This window comes from Nomascus leucogenys, chromosome 5 (genome assembly GCF_006542625.1).
Source record: "Nomascus leucogenys isolate Asia chromosome 5, Asia_NLE_v1, whole genome shotgun sequence".
Taxonomy (NCBI): Eukaryota; Metazoa; Chordata; class Mammalia; order Primates; family Hylobatidae; genus Nomascus; species Nomascus leucogenys.
Window position 1 is genome coordinate 98,677,867 of NC_044385.1, and position 27,884 is coordinate 98,705,750.

A 27,884-nucleotide genomic window follows, 5' to 3' on the forward strand; every position below is an offset into this window, starting at 1 on the left:
GTATAAAATTCATAGAAGAAAACGTAGGAGAAAATCATAACCTTGGATTTGGCAATTTCACCAAAAGGACAAGCACAAAAACATAAAATAGATAAATTGAACTTCCTAATTATAAAAAATTGTGAATTAAAGGAGATTATCAGCCAGACCCAGTGGCTCATGCCTGTAATCCCAGCACTTTGGGAGGCCAAGGCAGGCAGATCACTTGACGTCAGGAATCTGAGACCAGCCTGGCCAACATGGTGAAACCCCGTATCTACTAAAAATATGAAAATTAGCCAGGCATGGTGGCACACGCCTGTAATCCCAGCTACTCAGGAGGCTGAGGCAAGAGGATTTCTTGAATCCAGGAGGCGGAGATTGCAGTGAGCCGAGATCGCACCACTGCACTCCGGCCTGGGTGACAGAGCAAGACTCCGTCTCAAAATAAGTAAGTAAATAAATAAATAAGATTATCAAGAAAGTGAAAAGACAACCCATAAAATGGAAGAAAATATTTGCAAATTACATATCTAATAAGACTATTATTAAGAATATATAAAGAACTCCTACAACTCAACAACAACAACAAGAAAAATCACAATTAAAATATAAACAAAAGACTTGGGAAGACTTCTCTCCAAAGAAGATATACAAATGCCCAGTTGCACGTGAAATAACATGCTTTGGCCAGGATATGGAGAAATTGGAATCAAATTTCTTTCTGGTAGGAATGTAAAATGGTATCACCACTGTGGAACCGTTGCAGTTCCTCAAAAAGTTAAATATAGAATTACCATATGACCTAACAGTTCTACTCCACTTCTAGGTAGCTACCCAACAGAAGTGAAACAAGAACTCAAGATATACGGTATTTGTGCACCAATGTTCATAGCAGCATTATTCACAATAGCCAAACAGTGGAAACCCAAGTATTCATCAAGAGATCAATGGATAAACAAAATGTACTATAAACATACAGTGGACTATTATTTACCATTAAAAGGAATGAAGTTCTGATACATGATATAACATAGGTGAACTTTGAAAATGTCACATTAAGTGAAATAAGCAGACAGCAAAGGACAAATATTGTATTATTCCACTTATGTGAGATATCTGGAATAGGCAAATTCACAGAGGCAGAAAGCAAGATACAGGTTTCCAGGGCCAGGAGGGAAGAGAAAATGGGGAGTTTTTGTTTAATGGGTACAGAGTTTCCATATGGGCTGATGAAAGTGTTCTGGAAATAGAAGTGGTAGCTATTCAACATTATGAATGTACTTAATGCCACTGAATTGTACACTTTTCAAATGATTAAAATGGTAAATTTTACATTATATTTTAAACCACATTTGTCAAAAATTTATACATAATGATTTGGATATATAAATTATGTATTTTTAAAACAAGGGAATAAGAAGAAATGAAAAAATTATTGAATTATGATGTATTTTTAGTAGAAGTAAAGCTGAAATAAAAGATTTTAACTTTTAGCTGTGTTTCCATTTTAAAAAGATATATTTTATGTCATATAGCTTTTCAGACCAAGACAAATACTAAGAAAATTTAAGTTTATGCATTCTCAAAATTGCTATTAATATTTTATTTAAAATTTTTTCAGCCAGGCGAGGTGGCTCACACCTGTAGTCCCTGCACTTTGGGAGGCTGAGGCGGGCAGATCACCTGAGGTCAGGAGTTCAAGACCAGCCTGGCCAACATGGTGAAACCCCATCTCTACTAAAATTACAAAAATTAGTGGGGCATGGTGACAGGCACCTGTAATCCCAGCTACTCGGAAAGCTGAGGCAGGAGAATCACTTGAACCTGGAAGGCAGAGGTTGCAGTGAGCCGAGATCGTGCCACTGCACTCTAGCCTGGGTGACAGAGCGAGATTGTCTCAAAACAAAACAAAACAAAAAAATTATTGTTTATAGTTGCTATTAAGAATAGCTATATTGATTCACTCTTAAAACCTTCAAATTTACACAGGAAAAGCTTTTCAGAATAATTCATGTCAAAGGAATTTCTGTACTATATTTGTGCTAGAGTATTTTGAATGATTTTATTTTGTTGTCACATTTTCTAGATTTTAATGAAACCTGTGTTTCTTTAGCTTGACAGAGCCAATTCGCTATTAAACCAGACTCAACAGCCTTACAGGTATCTCATTGAATCAGTGCGTCAGAGAGATTCTAAAATTGATTCACTGACGGAATCTATTGCACAACTTGAGAAAGATGTCAGGTAAACCATCTACAAATCTTTTATTTGAATAATAAAAACATTGTTACCATATTGCTGCTGTAGCTGAATTTGGGTTGTAAATCATGAACAGAAAATTTAAATAATGAAGGCGGTCTTAAATGTAATGAATAAGGTCACATCACATCAGGTGTTCACATTCCACCTGTGATCAGATGTCTTAGCATGGAAATAACAATGTTACACTTCTGAGCATAACATTCCATCTATCCTAGAGGACACAACTGATATTGGTCCTTGTTTCCCTAGAACTCTTTAGTGTGGTATAGATTGACCAAAGGGAGAGGAGGAATAAAACCAGATGCCATTTGTGTTGTTAAAATGGCTTTTTAAACAACAACAACAACAAATTTATAGTTACTTAGATTTATGTTTATTTTTCCAAGGAATTTTTAGGCTTTTCTTCTGACCTTTTACATGAAAGTAACTTTTAAGTGTAAATAAATAAATTTCTTTCACTTCCTTAATTTGTTTTTGTATGAGATCTTATCCAAAAAAAATTTGCTATGACCATTTTGGTTTTTTAAACTGAAATTAAAGAAGGAAGATATGTGTAAATGAAACAGTTTTACTTATGGATAGATGGTTAGTTTGCTTAGTTATTAGATTTGTAAGATTGTAGGAATAATTTAGATTTTTATGGGTAAATCATTAACTGATTATAAATGTAAAAGCAGAGAATTAAGTGGGAATAGAAATGGTTAAATCAAGGAATTGGAAAACAATAAGGAGAAGATGGTTGTTAAATCCAGGTTTCTTAAAGTATGCAAACAAAAATATAAAACTATTGGTAACTAATTCCAAAGTATAAGTGTTATTTTTAATGAATCACAATAATTACCTTCTTTCGTTTCTACCCCACCAAAATAATTGGTCTAGAACTTTATTCCTGTTCTTAATTTTTTATTATTTGTTTAAATAATTTAGAAGCACGTTTATACCTTAAATGTGTCAAAATAAATAAGTTTGTTTCTAGATTAATTTTAAAGTTAAAAATTCTGTATACAACCTACAATAATAAATTAATTGTTCTATAGTTCTTGGGGACAATAGAAATTATGTCTTTCACAATTCACTGGGCACCTGATTATCTTAGGGAAATTGAAGAAAGAACCCCAAATAGAATTTTTTCTGCCTATGTTACATATTTCTGTTAAATTTGAATATTTTATGGCCAGGCGCAGTGGCTCACATCTGTAATCGCAGCACTTTGGGAGGCCGAGGCGGGCAGATCACCTGAGGTCAGGAGTTCTAGACCAGCCTGGCCAACATAGTGAAACCCTGTCTCGACTACAAATACAAAAGTTAGCTGAGCATGGTAGTGCATGCCTGTAGTCCCAGCCACTCTGGAGGCTGAGACCGGAGAATCACTTGAACCGGGGAGACGGAGGTTGCAGTGAGCTGAGATCATTTCACTGCACTCCAGCTTGGGCAACAGAGTGAGACTCTGTCTCAAAAAAAATTAAAATTAAAATTAAATTTTGAATCTTTTTTTTTTTTGAGACAGAGTCTCACTCTGTCACCCAGGCTGGAGTGCAATGATGTGATCTCTGCTCACTATAACTTCTGCTTCCCAGGTTCAAGTGATTCTCCTGCCTCAGCCTCCTGAGTAGCTAAGATTACAGGCACATGCTGCCACGTCCAGCTAATTTTTGTATTTTTAGTAGAGACAGGGTTTCACCATGTTGGTCAGGCTGGTCTTGAACTCCTGACCTCATGATCTGCCCACTTCGGCCTCCCAAAGTGCTAGGATTAAAGGTGTGAGACACCGTGCCTGGCCTTAAAATTTGAATCTTTTGTATGTCTTATTTTACCATTATATTCTTGTGATGGGGAGGTATATAAAAATCTTGAGGGAAAAAATTACTTCTTTCACAGTTATCTCCAAACAAATTTATTTGATTATTTATTTTACTAAGAATTAAGGTAGCTTAAAATGTTTAATATAGAGAAAATAATAGCTAGCTGTAGGAGAAAATTATAAAGATGAACAAATTCAGCCATAGAGAAATTAAGCAACTTGTCTTCTAAGAACATGCAACATTGTAATAGAGTCAGAATTCAATTTTATATCTGTCTGCTTGCTAATTCTGTTCTCCTAACCATTAGGTTATACTGCCCCTCTATGTTCTATTCTGAATCAGGGATAATATTTCTTTAGCTAAAATAAGGAAGAGATCAAAAAAATAGTGTATCATAGTGATTAAAAGTAGCACTTTAATGAGTTGATCGTTGTTGAAGCGGGGTGATAGATATATCAGGGTTTGCTATTACATATTTTCTCTTCTGAAATATTCTATAATAAAATTTTTTAAAAAACAGATCTTAAAAGGAAGTTTTCAAATTCACCTCAGTACTTAGCTTTGAGTTAGGGCAAGTAATTTAAACTCTCTAATACCTCTGTTGTCCAATAGAACTTTCTATAATGATATAAATATTCCATATCTGGCCGGGCGCAGTGGCTCAAGCCTGTAATCCCAGCACTTTGGGAGGCCGAGGCAGGCGGATCACGAGGTCAGGAGATCGAGACCATCCTGGCTAACACGGTGAAACCCTGTCTCTACTAAAAATACAAAAATTAGCCGGGTGTAGTGGCGGGCCTGTAGTCCCAGCTACTCGGGAGGCTGAGGCAGGAGAATGGCGTGAACCCGGGAGGCAGAGCTTGCAGTGAGCCGAGATTGCGCCACTGCACTCCAACCTGGGCAACAGAGCCAGACTCTGTCTCCAAAAAAAAAAAAAAAAATTCCATATCAGTGCTTTCCAGTATGGTAGCCACTAGCTAGCCACATAGCCACATATAGATGTTGAGCATTTGTTTTGGGGTTTTGTTGTTGTTCTTTTTTTTTTTTTTCTTTGAGACGGAGTTTCACTCTTGTCACCCAGGCTGGAGTACAATGGTGCGATCTCGGCTCACTGCAACCTCCGCCTCCCAGGTTCAAGTGATTCTCCTGTCTCAGCCTCCCGAGTAGCTGGGATTACAAGCACCCACCACCACAGCTGGCTAATTTTTGTATTTTTAGTAAAGATGAGGTTTCACCATGTTGGCCAGGGTGTTCTTGAACTCCTGACCTCAAATGATCCGCTGGCCTTGGCCTCCCAAAGTGCTGGGATTACAGGCATGAGCCACCACACCCAACCTGAGCATTTGAAATGTGGCTACTGTTACTGAGGAACTAAATTTTTAATTCTATTAAAATTAAATTGTTTAAATTATCTTTAATTTTATTTTTAATTTTATTAAAATTAAAGATAATTTTAATTGCCCTAGTGGCCAATGGCTGTGGTATTGCACAGTACAGCCAGTTTCCTCATATGTGAAATGAGAGTGGTGCCAAGGCAGGCAGATTGCCTGAGCCCAGGAATTCGAGACCAGCCTGGACAACATGGCAAAACCATGTTTGGTTTTGTCTCTACAAAAAATACAGAAAAATTAGCCAGCGTAATGGCACGCTTCTGTAGTCCTGGCTACTCAGGAGGCTGAGGTGGGAGGATGACTTGAGCCTGGGACGTGGAGGTTGCAATGAGCAACTGCACTCCAGCCTGGGTGACAAAGCAACACTCTGTCTCAAAAAAATAAAAATAAATAAAAATAATGAGAGTGGTCCTAACAGCACCTGATTGATAGGGTTATTCTGAGGAATAAATGATATAATCTTCATAATATACACAGATATAATAGTGCCTAAACATTATATTCAACAGTGTTCAATAAATGTTTGCCATTCTTAGTACTTACCATACATGTAACAAATTTTTGGTTGAAAATTATATTAAAAATGAGAAATAACATTTCTCAAAATATGTTGAATTTCAACAAAAATTAAGACTCCCTTAATAACAGCAACAGTTTTCATAAAGGCCATGTCATTTATGGAATTAATTACCAAGAAAAATTTTGTACTAAACATGAGTCCTTTAATGTTGTCTTGTGTTTCTTAAATTCATTGTGTGATATTTTAGTACATTCTGAACTGATAATTCACAGGATATGAAATCTTATTCTTAATTGAAGCAACTACCTTCTAAAGTGAAAAGTTATTAATACTTTCAGTAGTTTAATTACGACACTTGAGATGTTGCTATAGGTGTACCCTGGTTACATGAATGAAATGCTGTGATGTAACAATGCCATTAAAAAGTCAGCTCGGCCAGTAATTCAGATATGGTAGGATAGATCACAGTTCTGTATTACCCACATTCCTTCATCCCTCCTCTAAGCAGATGGCATTTCAAATCCTAGAGTGGAATTATCCTGGGCTTTAAATACACATCAGGCTGGTTTCTCTCCTTATGGTAAATGTGTCTGTAAAATTAGATATTAATATGAACCTGAAGGGGTAGTTGTGAAAATTAAATTAAGGAACGTATATAAAGCTTTGGCATTTAGGAGAATCTCAGTAAATGTTACTTCCCTCCCCTTGTCTTTTATTTGAAATTTAAACATTAATGATGACCCATCCAAAAGCATTATCAAGTTATTATGTTCCTTAGAAAACAAACAGTAAAATTCCTATTCCTCATTGCTAGGTGTTGATGTTGTAAAAAATATTTACATCAATTGATGATTTTTAAATGTTTTTCTAATTCAATAAAAACTCTTTGAAGAACTGAATAATTGTATGCTTTTCTTAGAAAATTAAACAATACCACTATACCATACTTACCCCTTGAAAATCAACTATTTATACAATATATTCAATTTCTAGAAAGGCTAGAGTAAATATGCACTAAAATGAAATCATCATAAACACATTAAAAGCTAACATTTGAGATGTCACTATTAACTGCTTTAAATTCCCCTATCATTAAAGTAATACTTTATTATAAAAGTAGTACTGTTAACTTTCTTCCACCAAGCCACAAGAGACACTCTGCGTAATACAGTTTGATCTCTACTTCAGAAAGGAAGGAAGCTTGGAAAGAGAATAATTAGCATAATTTTCTTTGCCTGTTGTCAGTTCTCAGTTTATTCTTAACTGGTAGTTAAAGATAAGACTACATTACCAACTTCTCTTACAAAGCTACCCCAGAGTATATTGATCCAGGAAGTTAAGGAACAATATATCAGAAATGTTTTCATATTGCAGGTGAAACAGAGCCATAAACATGAATTTCTAAGTAATAATTAACAGTGAATTGAACAATTACGGGTGTAATATACCATTCAAGATAGATGTGCTTATAAGGAGATTTGTTTTATAGTTGTTTTATGAGTCACTCATAGAAGCTTTGTATTTTCAAAGGTAAGTTTCCACTGTTATGAAATGTCTTATGAAGACTAAAATTCTATTGAGTAACTACATAGTAGAAGAAGAGTGAATATAATAATCATCATATTCAGTTTTAGAGATGCACATGTTAAAGGTTGTCTCCCTGTGGTTCGAGTATATTATAAAGAAGACAAAATATATACCCAGATATTGTAATCACAGCAATATTGTCTGGGAAGTCCACATTGTTTGTAATAAACTCATGTCTTACAGATACAACATAATTGTTCTGCAAGCCAGTTTATCCCCCCACCATTTATTCCATGTATATACGGTTGTTTTGCTATTTAATTATAGAATACTTTATTTTTGAAAAGTTAAACATGACAATATAAAAGCATTTGTAAAGAATTATCCAGTCAAAATCCTTTAATTACCTCGACATTCCATTCCGATTACACTACATATTCTTTAGAAGAGCCTGTTGATATTTGAGACAGAGAGTGAGTGTGTGTGTGTGTGTATGCACTGAATGTGAGTATATGCTTATATACCGTGGTTTTAAGTGTACGTGTATATTAACATAGACACATATATGTTCCTTAAAAATTCCTAGTCCTATTTACTGGATATTTAAATTTGAAAAATATTTTGCCTTCAAAGTGATTCCAGCTAAAGAGGTAGTTAGAATTCTAGAGTTAGAGAAACATGTGATCCTTACCATGCTTTGGAGACTCTAGCAGAACATGGCACTCAGTTTCCTTTATACCGTTTTGTTCTTTTCAACTCCTCAGCTCTTGTAGGATCTCTGGCGCCTAACTCTAAAAGTCAGTTTGTTTTTCAGCTGAGCTGCTTACCTTTACTGGCGTTTAATTACTGTTTTACTCTGATGCCTATTTTTTTATCTAAATTAGTAATACTGTATAACATTTATATAGAGTTTTATGAGTTCAACACTTTATATAATCATTCACATAGCCCTTTGACATACGTGAGTATTATGTTCTACTTTTACAGATATAAAAACTGAGGTTCAGTGGGGTGGTATGTGTTATGCTTTACAGCACACATTTGAGTCTGAGTCAGTGGCACAGTTGGGAACAGAAGTCAAAATTGCATCTAGTCCGTCTCCTCAGAGGACAAACTATGATGCTTCCTTCTCGATTACTTGGAAAGAGAAGAATGTGGGCTTTCCCTCTTAAGTCCTTTGAATTAGCAGTTGCTGCAGAATGCCTACTACTGTTTCTTGAATTTAAAAAAAAAGTCTGCCAAATATTATTCTAAAAATTAGTGGCTTTCCTTTATTTATTTATTTATTTATTTATTTATTTATTTATTTATTTATTTTTGAGAGAGCCTCACTCTGTCTCCCAGGCTGGAATACAGTGGAGCATCATAGCTCACTGCACCCTCAAACTCCTGGGCTCGAGCGATCCTCCTACCTCATCCTTTGATGTAGCTGGGACTAAAGGTGCATGTCTCCACACCTGGTTAACATTTTTTTTTAAGAAATGGGGTCTCTCTGTGTTGCCCAGACTAGGCTCGAACTCCTGGGCTCATGCAGTTCTCCAACCTCGATCTCCCAAAGTGCTAGGATTACAGGCATGAGCCAGTGCGCCGTGCCTCCATTTTCTTAAAGTAGAACTTAAGTAGAACTTTAAAAATGTTTTTACCGGCCAGGTACAGTGGCTCACGCCTATAATCCCAGCACTTTGGGAGGCCGAGGTGGGCAGATCGTGTGAGGTCAGGAATTCGAGACCAGCCTGGCCAGCATGGTGAAACTCCATCTCTACTAAAAATACAAAAATTAGCCGGGCGTGGTGGCACACACCTGTAGTCCCAGCCACTCAGACGGCTGAGGCAGGAAAATCAGTTGAACCCAGGAGGCAGAGGCAGAGGTTGCAGTGAGCTGAGATCACGCCACTGCACTCCAGCCTGGGCGACAGAGCGAGACTCTGTCTCAAAAAAAAAAAAAACAAAAAAAAATGTTTTTACCTATTTAAAACAATTCTTGTTAGTTTTACCCTCACAAATTTTGTCTTTTTTTTAAATTGTAATCATTCATTAGATAATTGCCACCATGCCAGGCCAGAAATTGAAAATCAAACTAATAATTTGGAGACAAGCGTTCTTTTTTCAAGTTTATCACAGACTAAATACCTGATTCACTTACTTAACTCAATTATATACCTGATAATTTAGTTTGTAAAATATTACTTTCAGTTTTAAGGATGTTTTAATTTGTCTTCTAGTATCTTATGTTGTAATAGTTTGCTGACATATAGTACTTCTTACCTTTTATGTGAGTTTCACTTTATCTTTTTACATACATTTCAGTAGTAAATAGTCACCTTTAAAACATTAATTTTATGCCTATACTAGGCAGGAAAGTGTTCTCAGACAGCATCTCAGTTACGTTGTCAAATGGATTCTTAAAAGAAGAAAAGCTGGGTGCAGTGATGTATGCCTGTAGTCCCAGATACTTAGGAGGCTGAAGCAGGAAGATTGCTTGAGCCCAGGAGTTTGAGGCTTGTAGTTCATTGTTACCACGTCTGTGAATAGCCACTGCACTCCAGCCTGGGCAACACAGCAAGACTCCATCTCTTAAAAAAAAAAAAGAGAGAGAGAGAAAGAAAAGAGGAGAGGGAAGAAAGAAAAGAAAGAAAGGAAAAGAAAAGAAAAAGAATCTTCTGACAAAATAGGCCATTCATTAGGCCAAACATTTTAGTGGCTGGTCTGGAATATTTATGGACTATAAATTTATCTTTAGTTCAAACCATCAGATTCATGTTTATTCTTTTAATATTTACAGTTTATTAACTATATTTATACTAACATAATGACTTTTTAAAACTTGGGTTTTTTTTTCAGCAACTTAAATAAAGAAAAGTCAGCTTTACTACAGACGAAGAATCAAATGGCATTAGATTTAGAACAACTTCTAAATCATCGTGAGGTATTTTTCCTATTTTGTCATAATTTTAATCATTTTAGGCTTTTTTAAAAACTGCTATCAGGTTAAAATTATTGGATCCCGGTTGTGCATGTTCATTAATGACTTCTCTTATTTATGTCTCACTGTAATTTTGTCCTTTTTTATTCAATTTTTGATATACTTCTTAGAGTTAATTCTTATTCCTAGAATGCCCCTTCTTGTTGTGCTGATATCTGTCACTGAATTTCTCCATATTATTTAATAATAATCTGTTTTATCTTATTCTGCAACTAAACAGTAAATTTCCTTAGTGTGCCTCTTGTCTTCTTTATCAATGTATGCCCAGTGCCTGTAGTGTAGATAGAGTATTTGTGTTGAGCTTTAAAGTTCATAAAATTATTTTCTTTTCTTCATTTGTTCCCTACCAAAATTCTTTTAGAGTAAATATAATTCCTATTTTATAGATGGAGAAATGAGTTTTAAGTGGCTTGCCCATGGCAGTTAGTAACTAAGAGATAAGTCCTGTTTTGTTTTGTTTTTTCCTTTAAGGTTTATTGAGGTATAATCTACAAAGAATAAAACTCACCTTTTTTAGCATACATGTCTGTGATTTTTGACAAATGCACACAGTTGTGTCAGCACCACCACAATCAATATATAGAATAGTTCCATTACTCCACAAAATTCCCTCATTACCCCTTTTTAGCTGACCCTTTTCCTCAACCCCCAGCCCTGTCAACCACTGGTGTATTTTCTGTACCTATTGTGTACCTTTTACAAAATGCTATAAAAGTGAAGTTATCAGTATATAGCCTTTTGAGTCTGGCTTTTCTCAGTTACAATAGTACATTTGCAATTCATCTATGTTGTTGCAATATAGATGTATAGTATATTGACCTCAAGTGATCCGCCTGCCTCAGCCTCCCAAAGCGCTGGGATTACAGGTGTGAGCCTGTATATACATCTACATTAGTCATATGTTTCCTTTTTATTGCTGAGTAATAAGCCATTATATGGATGTAACCCAGTTTGTTAATTCATTCGCAGTTTATGGACATTTGAGTTGTTTCCATTTGAGGACATCTCCAAATAAAATAGCTGTAAACAATTATGTACACATTTTTATATAAACATAAGTTTCCATTTCTCTTGGGTAAATACCCAGGAACATGATTACTGCGTTGTATGGCAGGTGTATGTTTAAGTTTATAAGAAACTGTCAAAATTTTCCAAAGTTACTATACTTTTGCATTCCCCCTCTATGATGAATGAGAGTTCCAGTTTCTGTGCATCCTCACCAACCACTGGTATTGTTAACACAAAGCCTTTTTTCTACTGAACTATCACTGCCTCTTCTTAGCCATCTTTTTACCATTTTGTTATTCTAATAGAAAAAGAAACTTTTTTTTTTTTTTTTTTTTTTTTTTTGAGGCAGGGTCTCGCTCTGTCACCCAGGCTGGAGTGCAGTGGCATGAACTCGGCTCACGGCAACCTCTGCCTTCCGAGTTCAAGCGAATCTCTTGGCTTAACCTCCTGAGTACCCAGGATTACAGGTGCATGCCACCATGCCATCTAATTTTTGTGTTTTTAATAGAGACTGGGTTTCTGCATGGTTGGCCAGGCTGATCTTAAATTCCTGACCTCAAGTGATCTGCCCGCCTCAGCCTCCCAAAGTGCTGGGATTACAGGTGTGAGCCACCGCGCCCGACCAGAAAACAAAACATTTAAAACATATCGTTGGTTTATGAGTATCCTCATACTAGTCTGGGAGAGGTATACCAGATGTTGGGAAGAAATTACTGGGAGAATATTGTTGAGAGAGGGGAACTGGAAACTTACTGGAAGCAGTTCAAAGGTATATATCCTAGAGATGATGTCAGAAGAATTGGAGGATTGTCTGTATCTGAGAAATGGCATTGGAGTGAGTTCTCTTAAAGGTGTCTTCTATGTGATGGGTGAAAAGGATAAGAAAGTGTCCCAGGACTGGATTGTAATGATAACATTTAGGAAGATAAGTCAATCTAACAACAGGTTACAGAGCTAGGAAAAGCTTCTCTGAAGATATTTATTCTTTCTTCTGAGTTCGGACATTCTAGACCTTATCCATCACTGCTGCTATCACTTATGTCCTAGGATTCTGCTTTCAAGTAATTGTTTCTTCACTGTGGAAACGTGATTCATTCACTATGTGGAATTTTCACAAGTGTTTTTGAAATTAAATATTTAAGAGTAGTAACTACAGATGACCATTCAGCCATATCAACTACATTTTTTTAAAGCTAGATATTAATTTTTTCTTCAGAATGGCAATTCTCATTTGATTTTAAGGGGGTGTGCTACACTGAAAAATATATGAGCAGTTCCAACACTTGGAATCACATTACTCATGAGTCCAAATAAAAACCAAAAAACTTTGCATGGTGGATTGAGAAGAAAATACGTTTAAGCATGCAAATTAAATTCTAGCAGAGCGGGGCACAGTGTCACACACCTGTAGTCCCAGGTACTCTGGAGGCTAAGGCAGGAGGATCACTTGAGCACAGGAGTTTGAGACTATAGTGCACTCTGATCTCACCTGTGAATAGCCACTGCACTCCAGCCTGAGCAACGTAGTGCAACCCTGTCTTTTAAAAAAGAAAGAAAGAGAAAGAGGGAGGAAAGGTTAGAGGGAAGGAGAGGAAGAAGAAGGAAGAAAGGAAGGGAAGGAGGGAGAAATTTAAACACTAGCAAGATGTAACTACTCATTAATTGCCTACTACTACATGTCGTTACTGATATTTGTATGGATGCATATTTAGATAATTGTCAGTTTTTATGTATTTGACAGTATATCTTTATTTTGGCAAGTATGTCTTAGTAATTTAACATTGTATAGCTTTTGATGATACCAAACATCTAAAGAAAAGCAACTTTTTTTGTTTTAAAGCAAAGTAAAAATTAAAGCTTAGTAAAACAAATCTGATGTTATTAATCATTTTCTAAGAAACCATTTACTACCAACTTACATCCTATATGCATATGCAAAGGCCTCTGCAAATTGCATATATGGAAAGAAAACAGCTGGTGTGACCCCCTAGAAATGCTTGGGCATGCACTTGAACATTTACCTGATGAAACAAAGGGTCCATGGGATTGATTTATTCACTTGATTGTTCAGAGGATCATGTCCTCATAATAGTCAATAGATAACGTTGGTTAAGAATAATTATGATTTTTTTTTGAAAATGAAAATCAGGGCTGGGACTAGGTTGAGGCAAGCAGGGCATCTAGGACACATGATGTAAGGAGGTGCCTACTCTCAGAGTGGGCAAAGAACATGGACGGCCCCTGGGAGCCACTGCCTCTTCACCTAAGGCTGCTAGCTTGCCTCACCCTGGTCAATACCCTGGGAAAATTATCTGACACCAGTCATGGTTTTAATTAGTTAAATTTGGACAGTGTAAATGAGTGATTCAAAAAGAGACCAAATGAACTTTTTAAAGTTTCTTATTTTCTTTTTTGCATTGGACAGCTCTTGCTTTAATGTTTTGTTTTGTTTTGGTTTTGAGATGGAGTCTTGCTCTGTCGCCCAGGCTGGAGTCCAGTGGCGCTATCTTGGCTCACCGCAACCTCCACCTCCCTGGTTCAAGCAATTCCCCTGCCTCAGCCCCCTAAGTAGCTGGGATTAACAGGCGCACGCCACCACACCCGGCTAATTTTTTTGTATTTTTAGTAGAGATGGGGTTTCACCACATTGGCTAGACTGGTCTCGAACTCCTGACCTCAGGCAATCCACCTGCCTCAGCCTCCCAAAGTGCTGGGATTATAGGCATGAGCCACTGCACCCAGCCTAGCTCTAACTTTTTTTAGCAGTGTCACTTAGTTCTGATTAGGCTGTATGTGTTCATGTAATGTGAGGTAAGATCACCAGTTCATTTACGTAATTCCAAAATATGTGTTAAACAGAAAAAGCAAGTAGGACAATTCTAGTTGACAATTCAAAAACATTTGGGCCATGACCACAGAGAGTTTTTATTTTCTATATTAGTGTTAGCTCAAAAATATTAGCTTAAAAGTATCTTCTCTCATATTAAGATTTAGGGTGTGGTGTGACAATTTCCAGGAATGTGTATTGATCTCTTACAATTGTGTATTTCTTGAACTATAAGTGGTATATTAGATGATTTTTAGTCTTAACTTTTTTTGCGAGAAAATATATTAGACAACTAATTTCAGAATGATATAATGTGAAGAGCAGGTGGGTGTAGAGAGAAATAGGATATTTTAGGTTGACTTTTCAGACTACAAAGCTCAACTGGGTTGGGTAAATATATTAGGTTAAAGGATTTACACAACAAATACTAACTTAAAAATGTGCATAAATTGAATTGAGAGCTTATACCTGCCCACACTTCTCCATTCTAAATTCTCCAGGTATTGTCCCTATATTCAGTAAAATGTTCATAAAGCAGAGGGGGAAAGGGCAAAATATCCCTCCTCACAGAATTTATTTTATTAAAGAACAATTTAATGTCATGCCTTCTGCTTTTATAGAAGATCAAAACAAAGTGTGATCTCTCTTGGTTTTGTAAAACTAAGGCAGTCTACTAAGTACATCCACATAAATGACATAATCTAATCTTTACTACAGTCTGCTGATAAATATCATTGTCCTCATTGTTAGAGACGAAACTGATGCTGGTAAGAGTTAAATAACTCAACTGTGATTACATAGTCAAAACTAAAAGTAATTCATTTTTTCCCTGAAACAAAACTAATGTTCTTTTTCCTTAGTCTCATTTAGACAGAAAAAAACTCATGATGAATTATTGCGTATATTCCAGGAAAATTTTTGCCTCTGGGCGTGAAGTTATATCCCTCTTTCTTTTTTTCATAAAATGAAAACTTTGCAATTTAATGTGTTTCCTTTTTGTCTTCGTTGCCAGAAAACTCAGAGCTGAATATCTTATCCAGGTGTTATAATCTTTTTTTCCTCTTTCACTTTTGATACCTCAGAATAACTTTATCTGTTTCCTTCAGGTGGGTTGTAATCTATCTTACTCTAAAATGTCTTCACTTGTACTTGGATTAAGACCTCTTAGGTGTAAATAAAATATAAACCTAAATAATTAGATATTAAAAAGAGGTAAAAGGAAAAGATAAACTGATAGGATCTCACTTTTAGATAACAGTAGCAAGACTTCAAATAAAACATTCATTTTGAAAAGATTTTGAGTATAAGAAATGTGATTTCAGGCCCAATGCAGTGGTTCACACTTGTAATCCCAGCACTCAAAAAGGCCAAAGTGGGAGGAACGCTTGAGGCTAGGCATTCAACACCAGCCTGGACAACCTAGCAAGACCCCATCTTCACAAAAAAATCAAAATTTAGCTGGGCATGGTGGTGCACGTCTGTGTTCCCAGCTACTAGGGAAGTTGAAGCAGAAAGATAGCTTGAGCCCAGGAGGTTAAGGCTGCAGTGAATCATAATCACACCACTGCCCTCCAGCTTGGGTGACAGCAACACTGTCTTTTAAAAAAAGAGAAATGTGACCCCTTAAAATGGCTTCTTTCTTGAGCTTATCACTCGTATCTTCATCAATTGCATTTAGTTTTTATCTATTTTTATCCACTCATTTTTGCCTTAACGAAACAAGATTTACTGATCACCTTTGGAAATTCTAATTCTGCTTTTCTTTGTATGTATTTTATCCATGTCTAAGTGTCCTTAGAATATAAGCTTTTGAGAGTAGGAAAAGTATCTTTCATCAGCCAAATGCCTAATAGAATACTAAGCTCAGTTGTTAGAAGCTGATGTAGAAGCCCTTTTCTCATGGCTCTTGGAGCTGTAGAAGGGCAGTGGGAAGAACACCTCTTAGGAAGCTATTCCAGTATTTCAGTGAGTGAAGGTGGTGTCTTGAACTAGATTGGTGATGATGAGGTGAAACAAAAATGGACCGATTTGAAAGCTATTTAAGAAGCATAATTGGCCAGGCGCGGTGGCTCAAGCCTGTAATCCCAGCACTTGTGGAGGCCGAGGGGGGCGGATCACAAGATCAGGAGATCGAGACCATCCTGCCTAACGGGGTGAAACCCATCTCTACTAAAAATACAAAAATTTAGCCAGGCATGGTGGCGGGCACCTGTAGTCCCAGCTACTCGGGAGGCTGAGGCAGGAGAATGGCATGAACCCGGGAGGCGGAGGTTGCAGTGAGCTGAGATTGTGCCACTGCACTGCAGCCTTGGCGATGACAGAGCGAGACTCCGTCTCAAAAAAAGAAAAAAGAAAATTAAAAAGCATAATCACAGAGCTTGGTGATTGAGTCCATTAGGGACTGATGAAGAGAGGAGGAATGAGAATTGATGCCTAGGTTTTTGGCTTGTGTCTTTAGTGGTGCTACAAAGAACCTAGAAGAAAGAGGTTTGGGGAAGAAAAGTTCAAGGAAATATCTAAGTGGATATATACACTAGAGAGTTGGAAATGTAGGTTCTTGTGCCCAAGAAAGAGAATTCATCTGTTAATAGAAATTTGAAAGTCACAACATAAAGATGTTACTTTACATAGAAATAGAGTAAATGAACTAGTGAGACTATATAGAGTAAGAACAGAAAAAGGCCTGTGATAGAATCTTAATGAGTACCAGCATTTAAGGGAAGGGCACAGGAAAAAGTGCTTACACAAAGAAGAGTGAAGAGTGACCAGCATCAGTGATGAGCATCAGGAAGAGAGTAGAGTCCCTAAAGCCCAGGGAGAACCATTCTTAACAGAGCCAGTTGTCCGCAGTGACATGTGCTCTCAAGAGGTCAGGCCAAAGAAAGATTTTTTAAAAAGAGTCATTTGGATTTAATAAGATGCCAAAGGACCTGTGGCTCATGCCTGTAATCCCAGCACTTGAGGAGGCTGAAGCAGACAGACCACTTGAGCTCAGGAGTTCAAGACCAGCCTGGCCAACATGGCGAAACCCCATCTCTACAAAAGATACATAAATTAGCCAGGCCTGGGGGCATGCACCCGTAGTCCCAGCTACTTGGGAGGCTGAGGTGGGAGGATCTGGGAGAATTGCTTGAGCCCAGGAGGTGGAGGTTGCAGTGAGCCAAGATCATGCCACTGCACTCCACCCTGGGTGACAGAGTCAGAGCCCTATCTCCAAAAAAGAAAAAAAGATGCTAAAGCAGTTTCAATGGAGCTGGAGCTAAAAAGCAGATTCCAGTGGAAAATAGGCAATTCTTAGAATATTTGAAGAAGAAAAGATAGGACAATTGAGGAAGGGGCATGAGAAGAAGAGCTTTTGCCAAGCCAGGCACGGTAACTCACGCTTGTAATCCCAACACTTTGGGAGGTGGAGGAACTCCCAGGAGTTCGAGACCAGCCTGGCTAACGTGGTGAAACCCCGTCTCTACTAAAAACACAAAAATTCTCCGGGCGTGGTGGCAGACGCCTGTAGTCCCAGCTACTCAGGAGCCTGCGGCAGGAGAATCCCTTGAACCCAGGAGGTGGAGGTTGCAGTGAGCTGAGATCATGCCACTGCACTCCAGCCTGGGTGACACAGCAAGACTCTGTCTCAAAAAAAAAAAAAAAAAAAAAGAGCTTTTGCCTCTCAAAGCTAGAGATTACCCAATTTAAATGGTGACAGGAAGAAGCAAAATAGACATTAAAAGTACAAAAAAGAAAGGGATAATCAGTTGAGCAAAAGTGATAGGAAAGGAGATCCATAGCAGAGTCATGGGAATCAGCTTTAGACCACCAGTGTTACCTTTTCCATTTTGAAGAGTAGAAAAAAGAATTATGTGAAAATAGAAGTTTATAGGTTTAGTGGTAAGTATTTAGAGAGTTCCCATCTAATGGATGTTTTCTAATAGAAAGAGATATGGTACAGTCAGTGTTTTGAGAAAAATGAATTTTGAAGTAGCTGTGTAATAAATGAATGATGTACATAAAAGAATTGCCAAGTTGAAATGTTATGTACTTATAGTAGTACCATTCTGTGTAATTTTTCTTTAGCAGCATTTAGCACCCCAGGTGTAAACATAGAAGATGGAAACTAGACTGATCCAGAATTACATTTTACTTTCTACTATATGTACATATAAATATGTTCAACTCTCTCATTAAATTGTAAGACTAGCATTACCTTTATATTCCTTACATCTTCTACATTTTGAAATACTATGGAAAAAGCCAGCAGTCAGACAGACAAGACTTGTATTCATATCCCAGCTCTGCTACTTAATAGCAATGCATTTTTGAGACAATAATTTCACCCCTCTAAACTCAGTTATCTCATCTGTAAATAAAGGTAATATCTACTTTGCAACGTTCTGTGAGAATTAATATAGCAATGTTCCTGGAATATAACAGAACTCAATGAATGTAGTTCCCTTTCCTCATTTCCTTCTGTGTCAAGGGTCTTTTCGAATATTATCTATCATTTGAGACTGGGCACGGTGGCTCCTACCTGTACCCAGCACTTAGGAAGGCCAAGGCAGGCAGATCACTTGAGCTCAAGAGTTCAAGATCAGCCTGGGCAACATAGTGAAGCTGTCTCTACAAAAAATATGAAAATTATCCAGGGATGGTGGCGCACATCTGTAGTCCCAGCTTCTCAGGAAGCTGAGGTGAGAGGATTGCTTGTGCCTAAGAGGTTGAGGCTGCAGTGAGCGGTGATCGTGCCACTACAGTCCAGCCTGGGTAACAGAGCTAGACCCTATCTAAAAAAAACACAAAAAATAAAAATTAAAAAAATCATCTATTCTTTGAAGCCCTCCCTAACTCAACAAAGAAAACATACCTTTTTCTACCTCATTCCTATAATTTTTAAGTATTTCTGTTAATGTTCATATTACTATGTAATTAAGCATCTGTCTTACCCGTTAGATTGACAAATTCCTTTTTGTATTTTAGCCTTTAGCACAATATTTAGCAGATAATAAGTACTCATTCAGATGTTTCTTAAACTAATGGTTCTTTTCAATCTTCAATAATATAAAGCTGTCAAATAGAAAGCTTTAGAAACTGTCATCAAAAAATAAGTGTCACTCTGATACTGAACTATTTTAGCTGAAGAAAGCACAGAAGCTCTCCTGTATCCAAGGGCAATTTTAGATACTACTACTGAAATTTTAGTTACATACTACTTTTACATACAATTTTAGATACGTACTACTGAAAGTAGGCCATAGGAAGTCATATCCCAAAGGTTTGTCTACAATAGAGCTACTTCCTAAAACCTTGGAGATGGTAGTTGTAGGCACAGCAACCTCTATGGTCATCACACTTATACAGAATCATATATATTTGTGGAATATAAAACATCTGTTTTGGCTGGGCAGGGTAGCTCAGGCCTCTGATCCCATCACTTTGGGAGGCCAAGGTGGGAGGATTACTTGAGTCTAGGAATTTGAGACCAGCCTGGGCAACACAGCAAGACCCCTAGCATGGTGGCACAAACCTGTAGTACCAGCTACTCGGTTGGCTGTTGTGGGAGGATCCTTTAAGCCCAGGAGGTCAAGGCTGCAGTGAGTCATGATTGCACCACTACACTCCAGCCTGGGCAACAGAGCGAGACTGTATCAAAGAAAAAAGAAAAATTTGTTTCTGAGTCCTGGGATATCTTCTATCCTCTCATTGCAGTGTTTTTGCCAATAACATCTCTCAGGGCCCACAGTCATTTCAGTTAGTATTTAACCAGAATTAATCAACCACTCCTTACTAAGTACTTAGAATGTACAAGGCCCCACACTTACCTGAACATTGAACTAATTCTTATCCTGGATAACTTTCTTCTTACAGCAGTGTATGTCACATAATGAAAAGAAAACAAACCCTGCAGTTAGCCAGGTTTCTTGAAAGTGAAATCACAGTATAATTATCATTCTTTTATGGTATGTTTATGTTCCTGGATTCTAACTCATATGTTCTTTGCGATTTCTCGGAAGATTTCAGGGACATTTCAGCATCCCAAGTGCCCCTTAGGCAATCCACTTCATAAGAAGTTCCAACAAATTGCATTTTTCTTTATGTATGTCACTCTTTTGGTTCATACTTAACTGTTTTGAAATTTCTTAAGAGTATCTTTTTACATGTTTTTCTTACGCACCTATGTAGTTAAATTTTACAGTCAGCATGCTAAAAAAAAACTACTGAGCGGGTAAATTAATTTTTCTTTAAATGAAAATATACTTGTTTCTCAGATTCATACATATATTTCTCATCATAGTGGTGCTCTTCAAGTTAAATTGTTTTCGATTTTTTGGATATAAATGAGTATTTTTAAAAAGAAAGATAATTATTATAGTAAAAACCAAAAACACATGTATGATACAAGTCATATTTTCCCTACAAAGTTTTAGAAAGCTTTTTTCCATGTAAGGGTGTGTGACTTCAGGTCTGAAGAAATTTAGGGAATAAAATGTTGCAAAAAATACTGCAAATGTTGAATTTATACACGTACTTTATGAGAAAGCTAAAGCTATTGTATTAACAGTAAGAATATATCTTGAATTTTTATGATCTTTTTCTATCAAACTCTAAAATGCTTTCAGATGAATTATGTTATACTACCCTACTTAGGAACCAGTTACAAATTACTTTCAAGTAAGTGTATCTGGGAATAAGGAATCAGAGAAAGGAAAAGTTTTAAATTAGTCTTCTCTGCTGAGAATTGGCCTTTTGCTTCTGTTTTCTAGCATTCAAGAGGGAATTAGGCTTTTTACCCAAAATACATACTCTTCAGTAAATAATAAGTATGTTTAATATTGGTACATTCCCTTGTAGTTTTTTATATTCATTTATTTTATTTAAGCCTTACAACAGCTCAGTCTTACACCCATTTCACAGAGGCAGCAACTGAATCACAGTTGTTCATTCTGTAAAATGTTAATTCTCCTCAGTTTTGAATTGTGTAAAAGACATTTGAATTTCCTTTAGATTGTACTCTCTGGACCACTATGTTTATATAGACTTGTATAGAACCTAATAGAACTATGTCAAAATTGTTTTGGTTTTTGTAAGTATTTTGATTTCTTCTTTAATCTTTTCATTATCTTCTTTTAAATTATAAATATCTTTGTTGTATCCTACAAGTCAGTTCAGTCTTGTGTGACCCAATATATTAATATCTCATCATAAAAATATTTTATCTGTGCATATATACCCTTTTAACTTTTTATATCACATTTTCACATCTATTATGTAACATATAGACCTAGCAATTTTTAGGTTTTTTTAAGAATGAAATGTGTATTTTCCCACTGCATTTTAGAAGCTTGTGATATGTTTTCGGTTAAATTAAAAATACATTTCTCTGACCTTTTTTTATCAGTAAGGAGCAAGTAAATGACTTCTCTTGCTGTCATTTCTAACCCTGTGCTTATATGACTGTCTTAGAATAGTAGCAGCTTATAACAAACCAAACAATTCTGAGACATAGGGAGACACACACACACAAAAAACTACAAAACTGTAAAATAAATCTCTGAAAATATTTGGTGGCCAGGCCGGGCGCAGTGGCTCACGCCTGTAATCCCAACACTTTGGGAGGCCGAGGCGGGAGGATCACGAGGTCAGGAGATCAAGACCATCCTGGCTAACACGGTGAAACCCCATCTCTACTAAAAATACAAAAAAAAAAAAAAAAAAAGCCAGGGCGGTGGCAGGTGCCTTGTAGTCCCAGCTATTTGGGAGGCTGAGGCAGGAGAATGGCTGAACCCAGGAGGCGGAGCTTGCAGTGAGCCGAGATCACGCTACTGCACTCCAGCCTGGGCAACACAGTGAGACTCTGTCTCAAAAACAAAGAAAAAGAAAGAGAAAATATTTGGTGGCCAGGAGACAATATTAATAATTATATGAGATAATTATAGTCATAATTCTGTTAGACACCATATTGGCAATATCTTGCTGTAAACTTAAGTCACTGATCCCATATCAAGGAGCTGACACTAAGAGAAGGCTGGAATACAACATGGAGAAGGTGCAGGCACTGGAGTGAGTCATACTCTGAAAACCAGTGCTCTAAGTGGAGGATAGGGTTTAAAGTCTGAAGTTGATGCAACAAGAATATGCATCAAAACCTATCAGATAATACTGAAATAGTAAAGGCCAGGGTTCAGCACAGTGGGTCACACCTATAATCCCAGCACTTTGGGAGGCTGAGGCAGAAGGTTTGCTTGGAGCCCAGAAGTTGTATAGTAGCTTGGTCAACATAATGAGACTCCATCTCTAGAAAAAAAAAATTTTTTTAAATAAATAATTAGCCAGATGTGGTGGCTCATGCCTATAGTCCCAGCTTCATGGGAGGCTGAGATGGGAGGATCGCTTAAGCCCGGGACTTCAAGGCTGTAGTGAGCTGTGCTTGCACCACTGCACTCCAGCCTGGGCAAGAGTGAGACCCTATCTCAAAAACAAAACAAAAAAGAAGGAAAAAAAAATTTTAATGAGAAAGTTAAGGCCAGAAACTAGACAGCAACCAGATGACTACTGTTAATAGAAGGGAAAGCAATTGCACTTGGTCACAAAGCCAGGCATCAAGAGAAGATGAATGTCAGAAAGCAGAGCAGGGCAAGTAGTGAGAAGTCCAGGGTAATCAGTAATGAGATGCGCAAAAGGGTCTGAACAAACCAATCAGAACAGAATCAAGGTTCCCACACTCCTGTTTTAAGTCAACAATAGCAGTAGATTTTAATTCAGGAACCTACTTCATTGTGTTAATAATATCTTCTATCTGGATCACTGTTGAGAATTACCCTAAGATCATATCCATGATTGTGAAAGAATGTTTCAGGTGATTAGTTATGTCCCGGAGGCTGTAACAGCCCAGTTGTCTCTCATTTGCTATCATTCGTGTAAAAGCACGAGCTCTCACTAAGCCTTCAGTTGTAGATAGGGTATAGCTCCAAAACTGTTTCTGTCATCTTAAATGTATTAGAAATAAGAAGTAGAGAAACCTACTCTGCTCTAGTCAGTACTTCTTTCTCTGTTCTGTTTTAGGCCCAAAAATTTTCAATGTAAGGAAAACAGGATGATGAAAGAATTCTTTTCAGTCATAAGAGAGATGAATGAAACTGGGGATGTTTAGAGAAGATAAGACTTAGTGAAAGATAAGAAATTCAAAGTAGGCATGTAAAACAGGCAGTAAGAGACTTGTTACACATGTTTCCAAAGTCCAAATAAACCAAAGGCTAGATGCTATGAGGAGACACATCCTGTTTTGTTCTACTTTTTTTTTTCTTTGAAATGGGAGTGTTTTGGTTTTATAGTTGAGTAAGGAAAACCTAAATTAATACCTAATTTGTCTTCATTTTTAAAGCCTGGGCTAGGTGGCCATAGAGTCAGAGGGGATTTCTTAATTTTATAGAGACTGGGTGAAATAACTTGAAGATCTCTTCCAAACCTGAAATTGTGTGTATCACAGACCTTGATAGAAGGCATCTATCTGCATTATTGTATAATGATAGCTTTGACCCCAGAAAGACCTTACTTAATTTGAATGCTATTTCACTTCTTAGTAGCTAAATGAACATGGTTAATTTTCTTGAGCCTTCTTTTTATTTATTTTTATTTAGAATTTTTTTATTTTCCTTTGGTTTTTTTTTTTTGAGAAGGAGTCTTGCTATGTTGCCCAGGCTGGTCTCAAACTCCTGGACTCAAGCAATCCACCTGCCTTGGCCTCCCAAAGTGCTGGGATTATAAGCATGAGCCACCACTCCTGTCCTTCTTGAGATTTTTTACTTTTTTTATTTTGTTTATTTATTTATTTATATTTTTGAGGCAGAGTCTCGCTCTGTCACCAGACTGGAGTGCAGTGGTGTGATCTCGGCTCACTGCAACCTCCATCTCCTGGGTTTATGCAATTCTCCTGCCTCAGCCTCCCAAGTAACTGGGACTACAGGCGCATGCCACCAGGCCCAGCTAATTTTTGTATTTTTAGTAGAGACGGGGTTTCACCGTGTTGGCCAGGATGGTCTCAATCTCTTGACCTCGTGATCCACCCGCCTCTGCCTCCTAAAATGCTGGGATTACAGGCATGAGCCACCGTACCCGGCCCTTCTTGAGTCTTTGAAGCCTCAGTTTCTTCCCTTCAAAATTAAAGTAATATCTACCTCTTGGTATTTGAGTGTGAATTAAATTATTATGTAAGATACTCAGCACAAAGCCTGGTACATTGTAGATACTCAGTGAACATTCACTTCTGTCCCCTCTCTTCCTCCAGACCTAAAATTTGTATATACTTCTTTTGAGGCAAAGAGACAATCCCAGGGTGATGTTACCCTGCAAGTGGAAGCAAGTATCTAGATAGGGAGATCGAGGGGCTGTAGATAACAGCAGTTTGCAGTTGCAGATATTAATACTATTCTACAATTTGCTGTACAAAATCTGTTTTGTCCTTTATTTGGAGTATAGTGGTATTGCATTCAAAGTAACTTTTTTAAAATAATACATTAAATTTGCTTTAATAGTAGTTTAAAATTCTTGTTGAGCATTTAGAGTATAGAATGGATGACTATGAATTAAAGTTATATTTTCTTTTAAACTATTTTTAATCGTGTTAAATAGGATAATGATATTTTGCTATTTTAAAAAATTTTTATCTGTTAAAAATTCCCACTGAAGTATTTACAAGTGAAATTATCTGAGGTCGGGCACAGTGGTTCACACCCGTAATCCTAGCACTTTGGGAGGCTGAGGCGGGCAGATTGCTTGAGGTCAGGAGTTCAAGACCAACCTGGCCAACATGGTGAAACCCTGTCTACTAAAAATACAAAAAATTAGCCAGAAGCGGTGGCACACCCTTGTAATCCCAAGTACTCAGGAGGCTGGGGCAGGAGAATCACTTGAACCCAGGAGGGGAAGGTTGCACTGAGTGGAGATCATGCCACTGCACTCCAGCCTGGGTGACAGAGTGAGTCTCCATCTCAAAAAAAAGAAAAATTATCTGAGATCTGGAATACATGTTAAGATATATCAGGGGGAAAATCTGGTAAGGAAATAGATAAAACAGTGTTGACAAAACAATCCTGGTAGTTCCTCAAACAATTAAACATAGAGTTACATATAACCCAGCAGCTCTACGCCCAGGTATATACACAAAAGAAATTGAAACATATCCACACAAAAATTTACACGCAAAACTGTTCACTGTTTCAAAATGTGCCAGTGTTTATGAGTGCAACATTATTCATAGTAACCAAAAAGTGGAAATAACCCAAATGTCCTTCAGCTGATGAGTAAACAAAATTTGGTATATCCATGCAGTGGAATATGATTTTGCCATAAAAGGAAGGAAGTACTGATAGATGGTACAACATGGATGAACTTTAAAAACATTATACTAAGTGAAAGAAGCCAGTCACAAAAAAAACAGATGGTATATGATTCCACTCATGTGAACTGTCTAGAACTGGGAATTCTACAAGGACAAAAAGTAAATTGATTAGTGACAGCTTAGAACTAGAGTGGTGGGGGCATGGCAGGATAGGAGGGTATAGTAAAAGCAATCAGTTTCTTCGGTTTTGCTTTGTTTTTGTTTTTCGTGTTTTTGTTTTTTCTTTTTGAGATGATGGAAATGTTTTAAAATTGACTGTGGTAATTGTTGCATGTGTCTGTGAATATACTAAAAACCATTGAATTATACACTTCAAATGGATGAACTGTGTGGTATGTGAATTATATCTCAGGAACGCTATTTGAGAAAGAAAATATTGACAAAATGTTGATAATTGAAGTTGGGCAGTGGAAACTGGGGACTCAGTATTCTATCCCCTCCATTTTTGTGTCATTGAAAATTTCCATCATAAAATGCTTTATTAAAAAATGCCCGGTCAGCACTTTGGGAGCCTGACACAGGTGGATCACTTGAGGTCAGGAGTTCGAGATCAGACTGGCCAACATGGTGAAACCCCGTGTACACTAAAAATATAAAAATTAGCTGGGTGTGGTGGCGCACACCTGTAGTCTCAGCTACTCTGGAGGCTGAGGCAGGAGAATCATTTGAACCCAGGAGACAGAGGTTGCAGTGAACTGAGATGGCATCACTGCATTCCAGCCTGGGCAACAAAGAAAGACTCCGTCTCAAAAAAATGCCAGGCACAGTGGCTCACACCTGTAATCCCAGCACTTTGGGAGGCCGAGGCAGGTGGATCACCTGAGACCAGGAGTTCGAGACCAGCCAACATGGTGAAACCCTGTCTCTACTAAAAATACAAAAATTAGCCAGGCATGGTGGCGTGCACCTGTAGTCCCAGCTACACGGGAGGCTGAGACAGGAGAATCGCTTGAACTTGGGAGGCAGAGGTTGCGGTGAGCCAAGATCGTGCCACTACACTCCAGCCTGTGTGACAGAGCAAGATTCCATCTCTCCATCTCAAAAAAAAAAAAAACCAAAAACCTTTTAAATGAAGTTTAAAGCTGGGCACGGTGGCTCACACCTGTAATACCAGCACTTTGGAAGGCCAAGGTGGGTGGATCACCCAAGGTCAGGAGTTTGAGCCCAGCCTGGCCAACATAGTGAAACCCCATCTCTACTGAAAACACAAAAATTAGCCAAGTGTGGTGGCACATGCCTGTAATCCCAGCTACTCAGGAGACTGAGGTAGGAGAATCGTTTGAACCCGGGAGGTGGAGGTTGCAGTGAGCCAAGATCATGCTGCTGCACTCCAGCCTGAGCAACAGAGTGAGACTCCATCTCAAATAAATTAATTAATTAATTAATTTTAAATATCCAAAATATATATGTATTTAGTTTAAAACAAGGCTGGTTTTTACCTTGTGTTACTTCAAGAGAGATGCACAGAGTTATATGACTTACTAGTCACGATGCATTGTTATTCCTATATAAAAGCACTTCCATTTAACCTCCAGTGGAGCACATAGTTTGCATTATGCTTGTCAAAGCTATTTTCGTCAAGAAATGCTATCTGTGTGTCTCCTTGCCAACATCTTTGCAGAGTTTACAACTTTCAGCAATTTATTGGCATCAACTATGCAATACTGTTAAGCAGCTGCTGTACAGCTGAGCTGTTTTAATATGCCACCACTTATGCAAATAGTTAATATTAAATGGCCAAGATACATGCTTTTGGATTCAAAAGAACAGTTTATCTCTCTCATAGAGATTGTTTATGCAGTCATCATCATCATCATCATCATCATCATCATCATCATCTGGAAATTTCACAAGAACGTCCTTGCCCTTAACTCTTCAATTTTGAAAAGTAATTATTATACTGCAACATAGTTTTCGTTATTTAGTTTTTAGTTTTATTCCAAGTTTCAGTTGTATAATCAAATGCAATTCTTCATTTGTTAATGAATGGTTCGTTCATTCATATAGTAATGGTAATTTTATTATGTATTTGATATACTAGAATTACAACATGTACTGTTAACTTTCTGAAAGTTAGTGTAAAAGCATATCAGATTTTATCAGACTACGTTATAGAATAGTATTGAAACGTTTCAGCTGGCCAGATTTGGTGGCTCACGCCTGTAATCCCAGCACTTTGGGAGGCTGAGGCAGGTG

At 37.4% G+C, this 27,884-nt stretch overlaps 1 protein-coding gene across 3 annotated transcripts in view; it reads left to right on the forward strand.

The window, feature by feature from the left end:
• Window positions 1–27,884, forward strand: part of PIBF1 (progesterone immunomodulatory binding factor 1) — a 225,706-nt gene that overhangs the window by 173,446 nt on the left and 24,376 nt on the right. For all 3 annotated transcript variants that reach the window (XM_030813487.1, XM_003257435.4, XM_030813486.1), the window contains 2 exons: window positions 2,096–2,226; window positions 10,326–10,410. In XM_030813487.1, coding sequence (XP_030669347.1) covers window positions 2,096–2,226; window positions 10,326–10,410 — 216 coding nt within the window. The remainder of the gene's footprint in view (window positions 1–2,095; window positions 2,227–10,325; window positions 10,411–27,884) is intronic.